The following is a 20,061-nucleotide window of genomic DNA, read 5'->3' as shown; positions in this document are numbered from 1 at the left end:
TTCAAACCAACTAAATAGAACTCTTTTACAAATTAATTGTAGCAATACCACCCAGAAGTAGACAATACCACAGAGCTACAACACATAAATATAGACACACATGAATATAGGACAGATAGCCCTTATAGTTTTAAATTACTGCCATGAAGTAGGTACAGAATTTACTAGTTATAGTTATAAAAGTTAGATCTCAGTTTTTCTGGTAGATGGAATAAGGTTATCAGTCTAGATGGCCAAAGCTTTTTTAGTATTTGTGAAGACACTTAAGATTTGAATTTCTCCTCGGCAAGTCAAGTTCCAATTGACCTCTCTCTGCCCCTTGTGTTTTTTCTTGACAAGAATTACCACTCTGAAATTTGTATTTTAAAGAGACGGACTAGAAAGGATTTCCTAGAAAAGATCAGTAGAGTGTTGAACATTTACATCTTAAAGACACAGGGAAAGAATGCAAGCTTCTCCTAGAAGGACTCTTGTTCCCTTAAAGTCAGAATTTTTACACTTACAAGTCTTTTGAGATAGGGGATTGGCAAAAAGGTTTGGTAGTCTTTGAATTGTTTTGGAACTACACCTCTGATCCTGTAGAGACTAGATTTGTGAGATAGGGACAGCTATTTTTAATTCCTATAAAAATGTCTTCCTTCTGGGTGCCTGGCTGGCTCAGTCGGGAGGTAGATTGTGCAGCTCTTGATCTCGGGATTGTGAGTTTGAATCCCATGTGGGGTGTAGAGATTACTTAAAAAAAAAAAAAGTCTTCGTTCTCTCTGGGTTCATATAGCTTAGGAGAAAAGTCCTTAAAAAATTCCTGTCAGGCTCTGAATATCAGTTTCCAATTTGACCAAATTCCTGATTATAAAGGTATTAAATCCTTTCAAATATTTTGTCAGGGCAAATGGTAAATAATTCTGGCAGTATTAAATAACTTCATGGATCCAGGAGGTGCCCTCAAAGAGGGTATAAAAGATACCCTCTTCAGAATATTTAGAGTCACTCCCAATGATAGCCAAAGAAAGAACCAACAACCTGCATACTCCAGACAGGCAGAAAGCCAAGCCAAGTTCTTAGGATATATGGACTGGATTTGTGATGCAGGATTTCTTTTCCTTTAGTGCGTGTGGCTCTTGGTCATGCTGCTTCAAAGAATGAAGAAGTAGACCAGCTGAAGACTGGTGGGCAGCAAAGCAAAGTTTATTAAGTGATAGTACAAAGCTCCCGAAGAGGGAGGTGGGCCTGAGAAGGTTGCTGCCAGAGTTTCTAAGTCTAGGGGTTTTTATGAAAATGTTGGCGGGTTGTTTTAATCTGATTAATCCTCCATGCACCTGTCACCCAGTCAGGTTTTTGTCCACACGCTCATCTACCTATCAGGTAGTTGTTCACAGGGGGAAAGGATGGAGGGCTCCTTCCAGGGTGGTGTAAAATCCTTTTAAAGGTAGTTTCCTCTTACGGCTGGGGTGGGGGTGAGGGGTGGGCCTTGTTGCTGCCTGCCTTTCTTCCAACTATCCATTATTTGTAAAGGAAGGGACAATGTGAATTTTTATTCCTCTCTCAGCTGGGCTCAGGAAGTGATATATTTACAAAAACTCTTGAGGATTCTCCCCAGCTTTGAGAAATTATTCAGCTATGGACTTTAGTTTGGCCTTTGACCAAGGAGTGAAGTGCCTATAGCCTCAACTGGTTTTCTTCTAAAAGTAACTGTTTAATAGTCTCTTTAGAGTGAAAGGCAGTTCAAAAGAGGCTGACTAGGATGAGTACTCAAAAGACGGAGGGGAACAGTAGCAGTTACATCAGTTTTAACAGTCTTGTTTTAGGTACTTTTTCTCATTTTCATTAGCTGTTTACGTGAGTCTTTTAGTGAGACTGTTTTGGAATTTTGAACCTTTTGGAGGCTTCTGCTTGCCATTTAAAACAGATATCCCATTCTGTTTAATTTGGGAACCCTTGCATTCAAGGGCACTTCTTAAATGACCTTATCTAATTGGAACATTCTCCATCACGACCATTGTAATTCTAGGTTCTTTTTAGTCCTTTATTTCTGTAGCTGTTCACAGCTTCCAGCACCATAGTTTTTAGACTTAAAATAAGCAGGTATGCCAGAAGGTGGCACGCTTGATTCTGTAGAATTTAAGGACCCCCAAGCTAAGCCTTCGTTTACACAAAAAAACAAATATGTGTACCTTAACACACCAGTAGTAAGTAAGAGTTGTTCCTGTGGACTAGCCAAGAGAAGACCATGGGCAAAACCAGCAATTTACTGGGTGGACTAAACCAGCAGACTCCATTCAGGGAGACTATGGACTGGAAATGGGTAAAGGATTAAACCACCAAACCCTGGTAAATGGGGAGTTCGGACTGGAACTGGGGAAGGAATGCCAATATGGAATTGCAGAATGAACCAAGGGCCAAGGACTGGTGCTCTGTTAGAGGCTCCTGTTTGTCTAGACCTGTTAATCCTGGATTAGGAAGCTAATTAGATGGGTAGCTTAAATGCAAAAAGAGTGGAGCTGAAACCAAGAGGGACTTACCAATGGCCCTTGGAAACAGAAAGACAGAGAACTCAAATGAGTTCTTGGGGCACCATGCCTATGTTTCTCCTTGTCCCTGAATGCTGTCAGAAGTTTGCTTTGGATCCTGATGCTACCACCAAATGTATTTAGAAAAAAAATTCAGCCAAGTAAATTTGAAGATTTAATTGGATTTCTTAAACTGTTCATGAATGGGCAGCATTCCATCTAGCAAGTAGAGGGGAGCTCCACTGAGTAAATAAGAGAAAGACTTTTAAAGGCAGTGAGAGGGCATTTTTAAAAAAGAAAGGAATTTATTAGCAAAATATGTGTTGTTTAGGTAAGGTTGCCTGGTAAAGAGAGCAGAAGGGGGGTCTATCAGTAAATTCCCTAGTATTGACCAGGAAATTCAATGTTGACTGGTTAAAGGTGACATTCCTGGGGGGAGGGGGAGGGTTGGTTGAAACTGCAGTTGGGTTAGGAATTAAGTCTTGGTTTGCTCACTTGGGTCCTTAAGTTAAGGCACCATTTTGCATTTTGGGCCTGTGGTTTTCTTTTGAACAGCAGTAGTTTTGCATGTGTGTAATACTGTGTCCTACATTCATCATGAAGGTCCTCAAACTTTACAGACTCTGTTAATTTAGCCCCAGCCTGGCTGATGGTTAGGGCATGTAGGTCCATATCCAACCAGCAACATCAGGTAGGTTCCTGTGAAGGAAGATAACTGGAATCTCAGTGCTATCGTTCTTCAGATGTGCCAAGATGAAAAAGGTGGGAATCTATGCTCAAAGACTTTTTTTAAAAAAATAATTTCTTTTAATCTTTTTTTTTTAAGATTTTATTTATTTAGCCATTATTTCAAATTTTTTTGAAATTTATTTTTTTGATCTTTTTTTTTTTTTAAAGATTTTATTTATCCGAGAGAGAGAATGAGCGAGAGAGAAAGAGAGATCATGAGCAGGGTGGGGGGGTAGAGGGAGAAGCAGACTTCCTGCTGAGCAGGGAGCCCGACCTGGGGCTCGATCCCAGGACCCCAGGATCATGACCTGAGCCGAAGGCAGCCACTTAACCAACTGAGCCACCCAGGCACCCCTCAGATAATGTTTTTTGAAGCCTAGTTTTAAATTGCTTGAAAAATACTAAGAATACACTCGAGAAAGATTAAAATAGTGTTTCTTTTATTCATTTATTTGAGAGACAGAGCATGTGGGGGAAGAACAGAGGGAGAGGGAGAAGCAGGCTCCCCGCTGAGCAGGGAACCCAATGCGGGACTCGATCCCAGGACCTTGATATCATGACCTGAGCCAAAACATATCTACAGTTCAGACTTTTTCCATGTTAGTTTGGCTTTGGTTGTATTTTTGTATGTGCTTAGTATTGACTTCACATTATAGTAGTGATACAATCTTTTAATCTAGAGGGACTAAAACGAGATATTTTTCTTTTCTTTTTTTTAAAGATTTTATTTATCTGTGTGAGAGAGAATGAGAGAGAGCACATGAGAGGGGGGAGGGTCAGAGGGAGAAGCAGACTCCCTGCCGAGCAGGGAGCCCGATGCGGGACTCGATCCAGGGACTCCAGGATCATGACCTGAGCCGAAGGCAGTCGCTTAACCAACTGAGCCACCCAGGCGCCCCGAGATATTTTTCTAACCAAAAATAACTATTTCCTTCTATACTTGATTTTCTTGAAATAGTAGATTTTGTGTGATGTGCTGTGATCTCTGCGTTTCAGGTACTATGCTGTGATGGTAGCCATGTTCTTCACTGTCAGTGTGGTGAACAACTATGCCCTGAATCTCAACATCGCCATGCCCCTGCATATGATATTTAGATCTGTAAGTGCTGCCGGCTTACTTATGTATGTTGCTCTGGGAAATCTAAGTGGGTCGATTGAACACTTGACGAAAGTAGAAAGGTCTTATAACTAGTAGAGTCTAGCGTCTAAGCATAGGTCTCCCAGATGCATGAGCAAAGACTGGCTTTCATCTCTGTGGTAAGGCAGAGAGTGGACAGTTGACTGTCGTCCCTCTGAGGTCTAACGGGTGATCAATAAAAGGAGCTAAAATTTCTCTGGGAGGCAGATTTTATGTTTCATTTCCCTCATCTGGTTGATTTTATATTCAGACTTGCTATGAATGTTACTTATTTCTCATCACTTTTGATTTCTTTCATAAAATTACATTTACTTCTAGTACATAAAATTGATACTTCCCTTTTTGATTTTTTTTTTTTTAAGATTTTATTTATTTATTTGAGACAGAGAGAATGAGATACAGAGAGCATGAGAGGGAGGAGGGTCAGAGGGAGAAGCAGACTCCCTGCCGAGCAGGGAGCCCGATGCGGCACTCGATCCCGGGACTCCAGGATCATGACCTGAGCCGAAGGCAGTTGCTTAACCAACTGAGCCACCCAGGCGCCCTTGATTTTTTTTTTTTTTAAGCGAGAGACTTTTGAGACCATTAAGTAAAGGGAAATTCTTATTTTTAAAAACTGTTTATTTTAGAGAAAGCGTGCCCACACACAGGTGCAGTGAGGAGCAGAGGGAGAAAATCTCAAGGAGACTTCCCGCTGGTGTGCAGCGTGATGCAGGGCTCAATCTCATGACCCTGAGATCATGACCTGGGTCGAAAACCAAGAGTGGGAGGCTTAACTGACTGAGCCACCCGGGTGCTCTAAATAAAGGGAAATTCTTAAAGATTTTTATTTGAGAGAGAGACAGAGGATGAGGGGGAGTAGCAGAGGGAGAGGGAGAAGCAGGCTTCCTGCTGACCAAGGGAACCCGATGCAGGACTCAATCCCGGGACCCTGAGATTATGACCTGAGCCGCCAGATGCTTAACTGACTGAGCCACCCAGGCGCCCCAATAAAGGGAAATTCTTGATGAAGGTGGGGTTTCTCCCAGAGCAGCAGTGGCTTTTTCCTTCCTCTCACATTTGGTGGGAGATCTGTGTATAAATAAGAACAGGGTGCTCCCTGAAGAGCAAGAAAACTTCAAGGGGAATGTAGTTAGGATTGCAGAAGAATGCAAAATTGGTGACCATTGGAATTATAACATTTCTGTGTAGTCTGAGATTTCTGGGAGATTAAAGGTGCTATCTTCAAAGGGACTTCTCAGAGCTAATTATACTTACAGAGATGACTTTCAAAGTACTGAGCACATAATAGACTTTCAATAAACCCTTGCTGATTGAGCGACAGCTTTCTAGAGAAGAGAAAGATCCCTGCATGCCTTCTTTCATTAATTAAAACCGGGGGTGAGGAGAAGCCTAGCAAAAGCTCTCATAAATCAGATGGAAAATTTAACAAAATTAAGTCTACAGTATAATTTCTGCTAGCCTTAGTTTCAGAACTCTGACCAGTATTTAGAGAATTGATCATTTTTATTCTCATTGTTATCTTCAGAAGGTTTTATTAATTTACATAATAGATTTGTATGGTTTATACTTTTTGCCATTATAAGAACAAGTGAACCTTAGTAATTATTCATTCTAACCTCCTCCTTTCTGGCTCTTTTTCCTGCTTGTCGGTGTTCTTATTTATCTTGAATTATTTTCTTTCCCTGGTGCACTAAAACTCTGTTACTATTGTCCTTTTACAGGGTTCTCTAATTGCCAACATGATCCTAGGAATTATCATTTTGAAGAAAAGGTAAACAATATACTTTCATATTTTATGTGTAGGAAGGATATCCTGAGCCCCATCCATAAGCTGGATTCCTTCTCTCATAGTGGTGATAAGTTTGCTCTTGATCATCCAGCTTGTGTCTTTGTTCTCTCCGTGACAGTGCTGTGCGTCCTGAGGCAGTGGACCAGGTAAGGGGCCCCCCCTGTGGCTTTGGAGCGGCATTTCCTCTGTGTAGAATGAAGTAGTTCTTGTCACCACGGAATCTTCAGTAGCATAGTAACCTCCAAAGCCAGCTGATCTAGAACTTCACTGTCCCATGTGGTCTCCGCTAGCTGCATGGGACTATTTACATTAAAATTTAAGTTATTTAAAATTAAATAAATATTTAGTTTCTCACATTTTAAGTGCTTAGTAGCCACATGTGGCTAGTGGCACCCATTTGGAGAACCCAGCTATGGGACATTTTCAACTTCACGGAAGTTCTTGGACGACGCGGTCGTAGAAGGTGTTTATCAGTACAATGTGATGAACTGACGATACCCATGTTAGAAAGAAAGTTCCTAACAAAGACCCAAATGGCCAAGAAGATGGGGTGAAAACTTTCAGGATTGTTCTATGTGGCTGTCACCAGTGCCTCTCTCTGGGATATGGTTGGGAAATACCAGAAATGCCTGGGATACTTTCTCAAAGTATTTGTCTGCCACCTTCGTTCTGAGCCTTACCCCTTACTCCCAAGGAGGAAGGACGTTGGGGAGCGTCAGCACATTCAGTCTGGAACATTCCTCAGGGGAAGTTCACCCTCACTGTTAAGATCACGATGGTACAAGCTCACGCCAGCTTTTCTCTGTATTCAGTGTCTAGCCCCAGTGTTAGAACTAAATAAGAACAGGGTGCTCCCTGAAGAGACGGTTGAATGAGTGTTAGAACTCTAGACCAGCTTAGAAAGTGCTGCCGATTAAGAGTGTGGGAACCCTGAGTATTTAAGTAATAAGAGCAGTGTCCTAAGAAGGACAGTCGTCCTGTCCTGCTAGGCTCCTTATCGTGAACGCTTTATCTTCTGAGGCTTATGCATTCCCCAGATGAGTACAACTGCAGTTGACTTCTTTTCCAGGTCTCCACATTAAGTGTTCATATGTAATGGATTTGTTACATTGAAGTGACTGCTGAGCTTCTTGGTAGTGTAGACTTGACATTGGGACAGACCTGCGGGCCTTCCAACCTTTGATTTTGCTCATAATAGGGCTACAAAAGAACATATTATAAAAGGAATGTATTCTGCTGATAGTGCTCTGAAATGTCAGGGGCCTTTCTTAAACATCTCTGTTTCCCTGGAGAAGTTGTTTTGGGTCTGTCATCTTGAATCTACCCAAGTAAGCCTTTTTGACTCTCCTTGGTGTGTATCACCCAGAGAGCAGGAATTTCCCTAAGGTGACCATCTAATATCAGGAATTAGTAAGTTGTTATCTTCTTTTGTGTATTTTGAGCAGAGCCCCTTAGGTTCATAGTGTGTTCCTCATTCTGGGATTTGAAGACCAAGTCTCTACTTACCTGAACCTGCCCTTTGTTAATTTTTAGGCCTGAGTTACAAACCTCTCTCTGTCTGGATCTTTCCAGACTGAAGAGTTCCCTTACTTTTCTGTCTCCTTCCTCAGGGCCTGTTACCTCATCCTGCCTCTGTCCACTAGCAGGTTGCTCTTGGCCCCTGATCTGCTGCTTAGCTAGTCCTGTTGGCCTTTTATGAGGTGATGTGATCAGAACTGTGCAAAGTGTTTGACTAGAAAACCTCGGATGGTTCATCCTGTAAATTTAATTCCTTTTCATTCTTGCCTGAGGCCTTCTGCTTTATCAGTAAGAGCCCAAGAGGGATGTTAATGATGTTGTTTTAGTTATTATGAAATGCCACTGTTCTTACTGCTAGTAGTCCTGTTAGTGTAATATTTCTTCTTTTATCCAACTGTGCTGACATTTAAAAACATTTAAGTCATTCAAAGGTGTTAAAAATATCCTCTCCCGACAGTGGACAGTTGAATGATTTTTTTTTTTTTTGAGCCTTGAGTCCTGCTATTTGTCTCTGATAGTCTGTTCTTCCTCTTGTCTGGTGTGTCTCTGACACTCATGTTTGGGCCCCTGAAGACCAGAAAAGCCACAGGAGGCAGTTAAGATCTGCCCAGCTTTCATTGGGACTCAAGCAGAATGGAATATCATGTCTGGTCTATGTCTTTTTTTGTTTTTGTTTTCTGATGAAACATCTCTCGGTCCACAAACTAACAGAAACTATTTTAAGCAACACTAAAAAAGGGTGTTTAGTCATTAGTCAGCACCCTGCTTCCTTCATGTGTGTGATACTGTCAGCTGTATTTTGGTGATTTGTGCTCTTATGCAACATTTGACTGTGAGCATCACGTGGAAATTCGTATCGGTGCTTTTCTTTTCTTAAGGTGTTCTTGTTCTTGTTTTTGCAGATACAGCGTATTCAAATATACCTCCATTGCCCTGGTGTCTGTGGGGATATTTATTTGCACTTTCATGTCAGCAAAGCAGGTGGTAAGAATCGCTTCACAAATCATTTCTATTCACTGCTTGCCGTGGGGGCCCTGGTACTTTTATTGATATGGTACATTTACAGGCTTATGCAATAGAAGGATCCGGGTCTCTGCAAGAGGAGAGTGGAGGGGACTGGGTAACGCAGATTGTTCCTTTCTACCCAGGCACCTTGCATGTAGTTCTGGTCTCTCTACCTGGTGTTTTTCTTTCCTTCCTAGACTTCCCAGTCCAGCTCGAGTGAGAATGACGGATTCCAGGCATTTTTAAGGTGGCTACTAGGCAAGTACAATAATTACAATAAAGCTAATTGCCTCTGCATTTCTGTTTGCTGAGTTTTCTCCCGAGAAACAGGTTTCTTGGTAAGAAGCTTTGGCTAAACAGATTATGCCACAGAAGAGAGAGGCACCTGGGATCACCTATCTCTGAACTTTGGTGTTCAGAACATGAAAAAAAGAAAATGTCCATGTTCAGGGTGGTGTGTTCTACAATGTGGATCCACGATTTCCTTGGTTGCCACTGGTATAGAAAGAAAAGTGCATGTCAGTTGCCTGTCCCGCTTTCTGGGAGTGAGTGCTTCGAGTGTCCTCCTTTTCTTCATGATCTGTCTCCCGAGTAGAAGCGGTAAATTTCCAGGGGACTCATTTCTAAATCTTAGATTCATTTTCTTCATAAGTTAGCTCTTCCATAATGAGTGTTCCCAAATCTGACTGATCATCAGAGTCTCCTAGGGAATTTTTAAAAATGAGTATCTCTTTGTGGAATTAGACAACTCCTGTAGAGCTTTGGCCTCGTGTTGTCGGATAGGAGGGGAAACTCTTTCCAAGTGCAGCCAGTAGCAGCAGGAACAGATCGAGACTAAGCCGCAGAGAAATAGCAATGAAAGAACTCGATTCTCCCTGCTGCTTGGCTTCGAAACTTTATCCCTTCAGGTCGCTCTTCACATAGAAAAATCTTTAAGAGCTGTTAGAAAACACTTCATCCAATAAGAAAAATTTGCAGAGGATATGAACATACAGTTCACAGGGAAAAATTAATATCTGATTATTAGGTTCAGCCTCAATAGTTTTGGAATCAGAGAGATGCGAATTGAAACCAAAATGTAGTACCTTTTTATTTTTGGCCTGTTAAAATGGCAAGAAAATAAACGATTATTCTCATTGCTGCTGAGGGTGCATTTTTGTGTAAACTGTTTATGGTAGAAACTGATACAGCCTTTCTGGAAAAATTTATGTAGTGAGTTTTAAAAATGTCTACAACTTTTGACTCTGTAATTTCATTTAGGAAAGTTTATCCTAAGGGAAATCATCAACATTTTGTTTAAAGATTTATGTACAAGGATGTACATTGATTTGAATGGTGAAATAATTGGAAGTAATCTAATCATTCTCATGTTGTAAGACAGTTAATATGGTCCCTCCATGTGATAGAGTCATGGAGCCATGAATTCATACCTTTGAAAAAATTTTAATCACTTGAAGGAAAATCCAAGAAAAAGATCATGAAGAAAGCAAGATGTACAATTGTATGTTCATTATCCTGTTTTAGCATAAAATATATACATAAATATATATATATAGAGAGAGAGAGCGCAACCTATCAAGGAGTAGGTAGTGATCCTGTGGTTGATTTTTATTTCTTTTAAAAATTTTGTACATGTTCTACAACTGGCTTGTAATTAGTGTAGAACAGTCGGTGTTCTTGAGGAAAACATCTGGAAATGAGCAAATCTAGTATCTTGTAACCTGATTTTTGTTTTTTTTTTTTAGGAATTGGGGCACTGACTTTTGCACTTCTGATGTCAGCAAGGATGGGTATTTTCCAAGAGACCCTATACAAACAATTTGGGAAACACTCCAAGGAGGCTTTGTTTTATAATGTAAGCAATTTCTTGAACCTGAGGAAGATAAAAAGTACTGAGTTGTAATCTGTTATTTCAAATGAAATATGCATTTTTCTGATGTAGTTGAAGGACCAAGTATTTTTAATAGGCTACTAATGTGTATTCTGAGCCACAGTTCTCTACATGAGATGATCATGATCAGTGTGAACCTAGCGTGTCTGCTAACCAGGAACAAGTCTGGGGATGAGAACCTTCCCCCCCCCCCCCCCCATGTTCCGGAGATGAAATCAAGTTAAAACCACTATGGAAATTTGGAACAGGAAAATAAGTTCCAAAAACAACATGTCGAGGGGGACGTTGCCAGGCAGGTGGGCAGGCATTTGAGAGAGGGGGGAAGAGGGGTGAGCGCCGTCCCTCCGGGGAGCTCTCTCTACTCGATGGGAGAGTTCATTACCTACTTCTGTGTGCTTCTGCTGCTTTTTTGGAAACTGCTGAGCCAGAGCTACCCTCTCTAACTGTGCTCTTCCTCCAGCCTCTCTCCTATGGAGAGAACATCCACAACACAGCCCCTCAAGGTTCCGGGTGGTAGAGATGCCTTCGGCTTCAGTGTTCAGGTGGAGTCAGATGAGTCAGATGTTCCTTCACCGCCAGCTATTTGTACTGAAGTTGCAGACAGTCCGGTTGAGATACTTAACTGGAGCTGGAGTATGTGGCTGGGAGTTTAAAAAACAAGGAACAGTCTATCTGGTTCACAGCTTTCTTTGTGAACAGTACCTGGCACAGAGTAGCTGGCCCGTAACATTAGCTATGATCCCATACTGTGGTGCTGGTGGGCTGTTGTCAGGCACGTTCACCTCTGCTTACCTGTCATTTCCTCTCCTCTTCGTCCTTTTTATCCTTGTCTTCATTTCATTTTCCCTGATCTCGTATTGTCCTCAAACCTCTTTTTCCCACAAGTTACCTAAACTCCCTGAAATCGACCTTTGCCTTCTTTATAATTTTTAAGTCCTTCTGTTGGCTAAGCCATTTTCAAAAGTAGCAAAATGTAGCAAATCCTATGGGCCGAATGGCTTTGAGTTCAAACTTCCCTTTTGTTGGAGGAAGGATGCTGGCTCTGTTTTTTTGTTTAGTATGTGGTGATCATCTGACTCCATTCCGTAAGGGCAAGAACTGCAGTTTGGGGTCAGTAGCACGCTGGACAGTGTCACCTGGTCCGAAGCCCTGGATACATTTAACCTAACGAGTCTGAATTGCTTTTCTTGATGCAGTTTTACGAGTTGTTTGACAAGCAGTAAGTCATTGTAAAGCTGCTTTACACATTGTATCATGTGTCTGTATTTAAATTTACATGAAATCTTTCTTCCCATAGCATGCCCTTCCACTTCCTGGCTTCATCTTCCTGGCTTCCGATATTTATGACCATGCAGTTCTGTTCAATAAGTCTGGTGAGTGGGATGTTATCCGGTAGAATTACCTGACAGGTTCTGTGGCCACCTCTCAGTTTTGCTATTGACTTGACCGCTGCTTTTTTCACGATCTTATCCAAATTACTGCCCCATTGGGAGCCATCCCCCCTCCACCTCTTGGGGATACAGTGCTGTTCAGCAGCAGCTACAGCGGCAAAAGCTTTTACAGGTGCTTCTCAGTCATTTGCAAACGATGGAAGAGAGTATCTTCAAATTTTCTGTTTTGCTTTGGAATTTGTGTGTTTGCATTTGCATGTGTGGAACATTTGATGCTTTGAGAATGTAAAAAAATAGCGATACCCCCCTGCAGAGGTGGGACCGTGAGAAACTGGGCAGCCGTCCAGCTCTGTGTGTTCCTGCTCTTCCTTTGCTGCTCGTGAAGGCAGACCCGCTCGCACACCCCGTCCTACCTCCTGTGGAGCGAGGGGAAACAAGAACCACAAGGGGGCTTTTTTCCAAGATACAGGGTAGGCAGGCAGCAGGAATAAGCAAAATTAGTTCACATGTCTACAGGGTAAGTTAGCTATTGTTAAAGGGGCTGTTTAATCAACTAGCTATAAATTGCCAGTTAACTTGAAAGGAATTACTTATGTGACTATCGACTAAAAGACATAGTATGTACACAGACACATGAACACACAGGAACAAATAAACGTGTAAAATTAAGGCTTTCTGTTGCTCGTATCTAAAATGGCAGGTGTGTTTTGTGGTAGGGGCAGTATGTGCCCTGTTAACTTGTTTGCCCTCAGAACCTGCGTTGGGAAGTTGTGAATGCTTCGTGTTGGAGTTTGCAATGTTGCCTGTCCCATTTACCCACCGAAAGTGTGTAATGAAGGTAGTGTGTCAGGAAGTTTTTAAGGCTCCAAATTACTCAGTCATTTCTGGCTTTTCTTTTCTTTTTTTTTTCCTGAAGATATAATCAACACATGGCCATTTTTGACACAATGATTTTTAAGGTCTCTTGAGAATTCCCACATAACGAAGGGCTACTGACATAAACATATTACCAGATTCCTTGGGATTGATTTTGATTTAGTTACTAGAATGCTGCTTCTAAAAGTCACAGGGATGGGTATAAAAGTAAAATCTTTTTTAGAGTCTGCCTTCAACGTCTTCAAAATCATCCCTGAGTTAAGTATATGCTTTTTTCTTTCTCTGGCTTGCCTTGAGGTTATCTCAGATGAACCTGTTATCCTTGAATTTGTTCAGAGAATTGAATATCCACCTAAATATTTTGAGTCCTACTGATGGACTCTTACCCAGCAAATTGATACAGTGGATCTCTGAAGCTATTAAATAGTAATAATACTTGTTAATTTTCATTTCAGTACATGCTAAGTGTTTCAAAGACAATGGAATACCAGATTATGGGGATTAGTCCAGACAGTTATATTACCTTTCTTTATATATACGTCTTTTTATGTTTTGCACAAGAGAAGTAACATTCATTTACTAACCAGACCTCACTGTCACTATTAGAATTTCCTAGGTTATACTGTATAATTCAACTCCCCAAACAACTGAGGAATTTTTAAAAACGGATCTTTTGAGGATTACTATGTCCTTACTCTCTTTGATCTTGCATATTTTATTTCCTCCCAAATATTTACTATGCAAGCCTCATAACATAAGAATGTATTTAAAGGAAGAAAAGTTACAGTTCCATTGCCTTAGACGTCAGCTAATTTCATTTTAGCAGTTTCTTTCCAGATACTGTTTACATATATTCTTACATAGTTGTCATCCTTGTGTAGATAAATTTTATACTTGCTTTTTCACTTGCCTTCTTTTTTATGTGAGTGTATATAATCTTCATGATTCTTTTTTTAATCAGATGTGTCCTGCCTCATTTAGTGGAAGTTCTTTGCTTACACAGCCATTGCTCTAAGATTAGCCATTGAGATTGATTCAGTTTCTCCTCATTATAAATAGTACTCCCATCAATGGAGAATTCTCTTCTTCTTTTGAATTCATGAGGACTAATTCCTAAGAATGAATATAAATAACTTGTATTGTCCTTAATATAAGCATTATGAAATTGATTTTTAAAGAACACACCCCAGTTGATACTACTACCAACTGAGTGGCTGCCAATTCCACTACCACCTTTCCAGATTAGGATTTTATAAGTTTTTAATTGCTGTTTTAATAGAGTATAAAATGGTAGAGCCTTGTTCAGTTTTGAATTCTTCAGTTACTAGTAGGATTGAGTATATTTCCAAATGGCATTTAGTTATGGGTTGTCTTTACTGGTGTGTCGATTGTCAGTTAAGACCATGTCATTTTTAACTTCTCTGTGCCTCACAGTGTTTCTTTGTAAAGTGGGGTCGTAGTCAGGTGGATGGTGAAGAGTTTATTTTACAGGTAAAATAAATAATTTAAGAAACCAGTGTAATGACTCTTAAGACCGATGTAGTCTGGAATCAAGGCAAGTAAAGTGGTCTACCATCTAAATCTACTTGCAGGGGAAGTACTGTTGCTGTCTCTGTTATGTTCAGTCTCCATTAAGCTGTCAAAAATATGACTGTCTCTCCTCTTTATCTTTGCAGAATTATATCAAGTTCCAGTCATTGGTGTGACAGTGCCCATCATGTGGTTTTACCTCCTCATGAATGTCATCACTCAGTATCCTTTGCACTCCTCTGCCACATGGTCTGCTCCATGGTCTTTTGACATAGGAATGTTTATTCTTCTAACGGTGTGGTGACATGAGTTTTGTTTCTGCCTTGATCTGTTCTGTACTACTGGAGACAGAGGTGGCTTCGTGGGGGGCCAGAGAGAGGTTAGTGCTGCAGGAGGTCAGTAAGTCACTGGGCGCCATAAAGGAATTGCTCTGGGTGGACGTGTAGAAATCAGTGGATAACTAAGTATTAGTATATGACATGAATGCTCTGTGATTTCTGCTGGAGTTTTTCAGTAACCTAGGATATGTCACAAGCTGCCACAAAATTCTGCAACAAATTTCAAACTAACTAAAACCTAATTTTTTCAATGGTCCTTTTGAACAACTTTAAGTATGTTATAAAAGTCATGAAGGCTTTGAAACCGTGAAACAGGTCGAGATTGGTTTCATTCCTCTGATGTCACCTAATAGATTTGCTGGCAGAGTTCCTTTTTGGACGAGTAGGTGGAGCCCGGGTCCTATAAAGTAAGTTTGCTGCCCTTTATTGAAAGTGTTACCTACCTTCTGTCACTACTTGGGAGGGGGACCCTCACCGTAAACCATGTGAAGAATTCGGAACAAGAATAATGGGAGTTCTGCAGGCAGTTTCAAGTTAGGATCCACAGATGAATGGTAGGACATTCATTCTGCAGGATGTTCTACTAAGGAAGAGCCTCAGAGCAGCCATAACCCACCCCCGTGTTTTCTGGTTCTTAGAATATGAACATTTAAACCAAGAGCGATGCCAGAATGTTCTCCCTGGTGTTCTCTCTGTAGTCTACCGAAAACCACCTTAACCCCACCACTCCAGGTACGTGTGCATCCGGGGCGTCTTCATTCTCACCACAGAATGCGCCTCCCTTACCGTCACCCTTGTTGTGACTCTACGCAAGTTCGTTAGCCTCATCTTTTCCATCTTGTACTTCCAGAACCCTTTCACTCTGTGGCACTGGCTGGGTACCTTGTTTGTCTTCATTGGGACCCTAATGTACACAGAAGTGTGGAACAACCTAGGGACCACAAAAAGCCAGCCTCAGAAGGACAAGAAAAACTGAGGTCTGCGTGGAGCAGAGACCAGTGTCCTAATGTGCCAGGGTCTGGTGAAAGTCTGGCCACTATTTCACGTTCGCTAATGCTGAAGTATTGAACCAACCTTGTACCAGAGAATCCTCAGAAGGAGGGACTTCTCAGATTTCTTAAGGCTGTACAGACCAACGTTTGCGGACCCTAAATGGACACCCCTCAACCATGAAGTAGAAACAAGAACAGTTCTCTGCTATTGAACAGCCGGTTTGTTACTTGTTTTGTTTACCAAAATATTTAGTACTGTTACTTGTTTATTGAATCCTGAGTCCCCACAGCTACTAGTTTTATATGCGTGGTCTCAGACGAGTTGATCTCTTGTTGCCATTCTGATGATTCTCTGCCACACAGTCATTATCCTCCTATGGCCTCGTTCCTTCTTTCTGTCACCTTTCCCCTCCCCCCGCCACCCCCGCAGCACTGTCAGCCAGTCAGATGCTCCAGGCCTCATCCTTGGGAAACAGCTGAGTGGCCCTGTGAATTGAGACCCCAGTGACATTGGGCCCGGAAAAGAAGCGGTTGTCCCTGTGAGCAGAGCCTTGTCACCCTCGAGCAGGGCCGGTGGGAATTCTTTCCTCCATCTTGCTTTTTTTTTTTTTTTTCCTCTTATGCAAGTCTTTTGCTTTCTGTGCTTAGAACAGACCTGCGGCGCATCTCTGTGGCACAGAGTTAATAGGAAAGGTTTATGTGAGTCGGGAGGGAGAGATGTTTTCCTCCGTCTTGTACATGGAGCCCTTCAGCTCAGAATGGAGATGGTGCTGCCAGGGTGGCCGGGAGCAGCTGCCCCTCGGCGGCACCCAGAGAGCCCCAACTCCCCTCTGGGCCCAGCCAGGCACACGCAGGGCTGGTTCCCAGTGGGTGCGTTAGCTCTTTGAAAGGCTTCTTAGCCAGAGATGCCGCTCTGCCTGTCAGTCTGATAGAGTCATGGGCAGTCAGGCTAAGGAGTAGACTAGTATATGGTGGGCGTGGTGGGTAAATCAGGTCCAGTCACAATGAAAATGAAGGTGGATTTTTTTCTTTCCTATGAGGTATCTCAGTGTTCTTGGTGGTTATTTACAGGTGGTTGGGAGGTAATGTGTTCTGCTGTGTAGAAACATGATGCCCCTTCTGGCTAATCATTTCAGAGGTGTGGTTTTTCCTTCCTGGGATAATTTTGAGAAAGAGGAACAGTGTCAGTATAGCATATGTAAGGGAGAGCATGTGTAAGAGAGAACAAGCGTTTGTGTAGTTCTGTGATAATACTGGAGGAGAAAAGAGCATGAAAGTCTTTTCTTCTATTTCCTCATTCTTCACTCAGCCTCGGACCTTCATTAACCTCACAGAAGTACATACACTTCCGTCTTTTGCACACAAAGCCCTTCCTTTGGGCACAGACTGTGTTCTTACATTGCGATGTGGTTCTCCAGATCTCCTTGTCTCATTCTGTAGTGTGGATATTTCCTTATCTGCAGCTGTTCTTTGATGGGGTCTGAGATAAGTGTTGGGTCATTGGGTCGCTCTGGGAAAGTAACTTAAGCTGCCTCATTGTTTCTCCATGTTAGTCACCAGGTTTTCAGACTAATTTGTTGTTCTGAAGGACAACTTTCCAGAGCTAATAATTGGTCTACCCTAAAAGATGCCAAATTTGGTGTGAACCCGTTCATGGAATCAAAAGGCATTTTCTTTGAAATATGTAGAGTTCCTCAGGCTGATGCTATAAATAGCATGTGTTAAATATCCTCTTAAAAACAATTAATAAAAGCTACTTTTTAAAAAATCACTTAATAGAAGAACCTGTCCCTAGGGGCTATTGGGTTGCTATGTATCTGGAGTCTTAACAGGCTTTCATAACTTAGTGTTATCCTTTTTATGTTGATGAAAATTTTTAGTTATTGAAATGTGTTGGTGTACATAGACAGCATTTAACTGGGTCTGTTAGGTTTTAGATTCTGGTTTTAAAAAGTACATGTCCCTCTTAGTCTGAACACCTCTGCTGGTTTTATTAACAAGAGGTTATATATGGATAGATTATGGCACTTAAACAAAAAACGAACATATGTAAGAACAGAATGTCTGAAGTGCCCTCTGAGTTGATTTTCTCTCTAGTGGCTGGATGTAAGAAAATATGTCTAATGGACACTAATACTTCCATTAACAACTTTTTTTGGACCATTTATTTCCATAGGATAACTGATTTTTCAATCCAGGTTGAAACTAATTTCAACTTTTATTAAAGAGGCAAATAAACCATTTTGTAGAGGACCAGACCCATGCAACTGAAGGAGAAATGTCTATTACAGTGCTTCTCCTCTTCTCTGGGTCAAGACTATGTAACTGTGTACCCTAGAGCTAGAGTTTGTTTACAAGAGAGATTGGTGTTTAAGACAGCCAAAACTCTACCCTTAGAGCAAAGATCAAATAGCAGATGGTACTAGCCAGAAAGTATAGTGTGTGTGTGTGTGTGTGTGTGTGTGTGTGTGTACACATGTGTATACATACTTGGGTACCCACTTAACAACTTGACCACTGTCATAGATAAAGTAACAGGAGAAAATGGTGGATATTTGAATTAATGTAATACCTACATCATTTTACACAATTCTGTTGTCACATTATAAATGCTCTTTTTCATTTTTTTTTTCTTGATCCTTTTTATTTTCCTTTTTCCTAAAACAGTCATTAATGTTCTTGGTAAGTGTCTATCAAGTTTTAAAGTATTTAGACACAATCTGGTTTTTCCTCCTTCTTCCTGCCCAGTTATCCAATTATGAAATGCTCCAGTACCTTACTCTTGTGGGAAGATTACCTGACATTTTTAAAGCATTCTAATAACTTGAGGTCATTTCTTGAGCACCTTTCCTCCCTTCTGCCCTATTTTGTTTCCCTCCTAAGCCCCACCTCCAGTGTCCTCACTGCAGTCCCTGTTCACTTGCGTACTTTTCCACTGAAAATTTGTATAGTTTTCCACGCCTGTAATCTTGTATCTGTTTATGCCTCTGTTCTCTGGGGCCTCTCAGATGTTTTTCTGGATTTTTACAAGGTATTTATATCTGTGTAGCACGTATTTTGTTAGACATTGTTATAAGCATTGATACTTGGAGTGTGAGAAGATCTGGCCCATATGTGAATATATGTATAGATAAGTATGAACATGAGGGTAAATGTAAAAATGTTTATGTTTTGTTACCTGAAACGGGGGCTGAAAATCTTAACCACCATGTTCTTCTATATTTGGAAAATAATGTTCTTGTTTGCTCTTTTCACCCCACGTTGAGCTCACTTTACTCACCAGTGCCAAATGCCAGGGAGAGGGGAGGTGGAACACCTCAGGAATTATTCAGAGCCAGTGAATTAGCTGTGGGCTGGTGGATCAGTTGGCATGTCAGAGTGAAGGGGAGGAAGAAAATTTCCTGTCCAATGTTCTTCCTGCTGGACTAGGAATTAAATTTACATGATACAGATTAACAGGAGGAAAAAAAAAAATCAGTTTTATTTTGTGCACCCGGAGTCCCAATAAGGAAACTGAAACCTAAATAGAAGACCAAAGCAGGCATTTTTAAAATACACATTTTAGACAGTAAACCTGTCAGGAGTTGACAGGATAAAGAAAACGGATGTTTGGGAGCTTTAGTAAGGAATTCGGGCTGTGGTAGTAGATTAGTAAAAATATAACCAGGTTTGTTTCTGCAGCTTTCTTGGCTTTAAAGAATTTTTTTTTTTTTAGTTTTCTTAGCACAGGGAGGGTACCTTTCACATGGGAGACTTATTTTCTACTTTCAGGAGGATAGAGGAGGGTCTGAGTGTCCTTGTACATGCTGTTTCCCACATAGTTTCAATTCAAAGTAATGAGTATGCCATTGTGGTACATTATGGGGCCTGCCCTTGGCCCCTGCAGTTCCCTCCACCAAAATTTCCCTGGAAGTTTCACACATTAAAAGTTCCAGATTGTTCCATTTCAATGAACCAGTCTGGGTTCTGACGATAACGTCAGTTTAGTTAAACTCATTTCAGGAGGTGGTGATGTGTTCTCAAAGTTAGTCCAATGGTTCGAATCAGGAATGAGTAAGCCATTTCTATGGAAACAAAAGCAATGGTTAATGATTGGATCAAATTATAAACCAGTTTCTGAGGGGAGCAGTCGAGTGGATTTCTGGATGACTGGCAGTGGCAGTCTGATGTATTTTCGTGGTTTGTAATTGGAGTTTCTGTGATCTTTCTGAGTCATCCGTAGAGCAGCAGGCATGGAGATCGTGTACATATGAGCTGGTGCCACTTCTTGGAAGCTTAAGTTGTTTATATGCAGTTTGCAGGGCTTCAGGAAAAAGTGCAGTTTTTGGTTAGCAAGCCAAGTAAAAAGGATGGG

At 41.2% G+C, this 20,061-nt stretch overlaps 1 protein-coding gene across 1 annotated transcript in view; it reads left to right on the top strand.

Annotated features, from left to right (window-relative positions):
* The window catches only part of SLC35B4 (solute carrier family 35 member B4), a 37,521-nt gene extending 21,604 nt beyond the window's left edge, over positions 1–15,917 (top strand). Inside the window, exons 3-10 of the mRNA XM_021692915.1 lie at positions 4,233–4,335; positions 6,099–6,148; positions 8,587–8,668; positions 8,887–8,947; positions 10,435–10,544; positions 11,878–11,953; positions 14,524–14,599; positions 15,448–15,917. Coding sequence (XP_021548590.1) covers positions 4,233–4,335; positions 6,099–6,148; positions 8,587–8,668; positions 8,887–8,947; positions 10,435–10,544; positions 11,878–11,953; positions 14,524–14,599; positions 15,448–15,691 — 802 coding nt within the window. The 3' untranslated portion in view covers positions 15,692–15,917. The remainder of the gene's footprint in view (positions 1–4,232; positions 4,336–6,098; positions 6,149–8,586; positions 8,669–8,886; positions 8,948–10,434; positions 10,545–11,877; positions 11,954–14,523; positions 14,600–15,447) is intronic.
* Positions 15,918–20,061: the final 4,144 nt, after the last annotated feature.

Source organism: Neomonachus schauinslandi, chromosome 12, assembly GCF_002201575.2.
Source record: "Neomonachus schauinslandi chromosome 12, ASM220157v2, whole genome shotgun sequence".
Lineage (NCBI taxonomy): Eukaryota > Metazoa > Chordata > Mammalia > Carnivora > Phocidae > Neomonachus > Neomonachus schauinslandi.
This window is presented reverse-complemented; position numbering and strand designations above follow the sequence as displayed.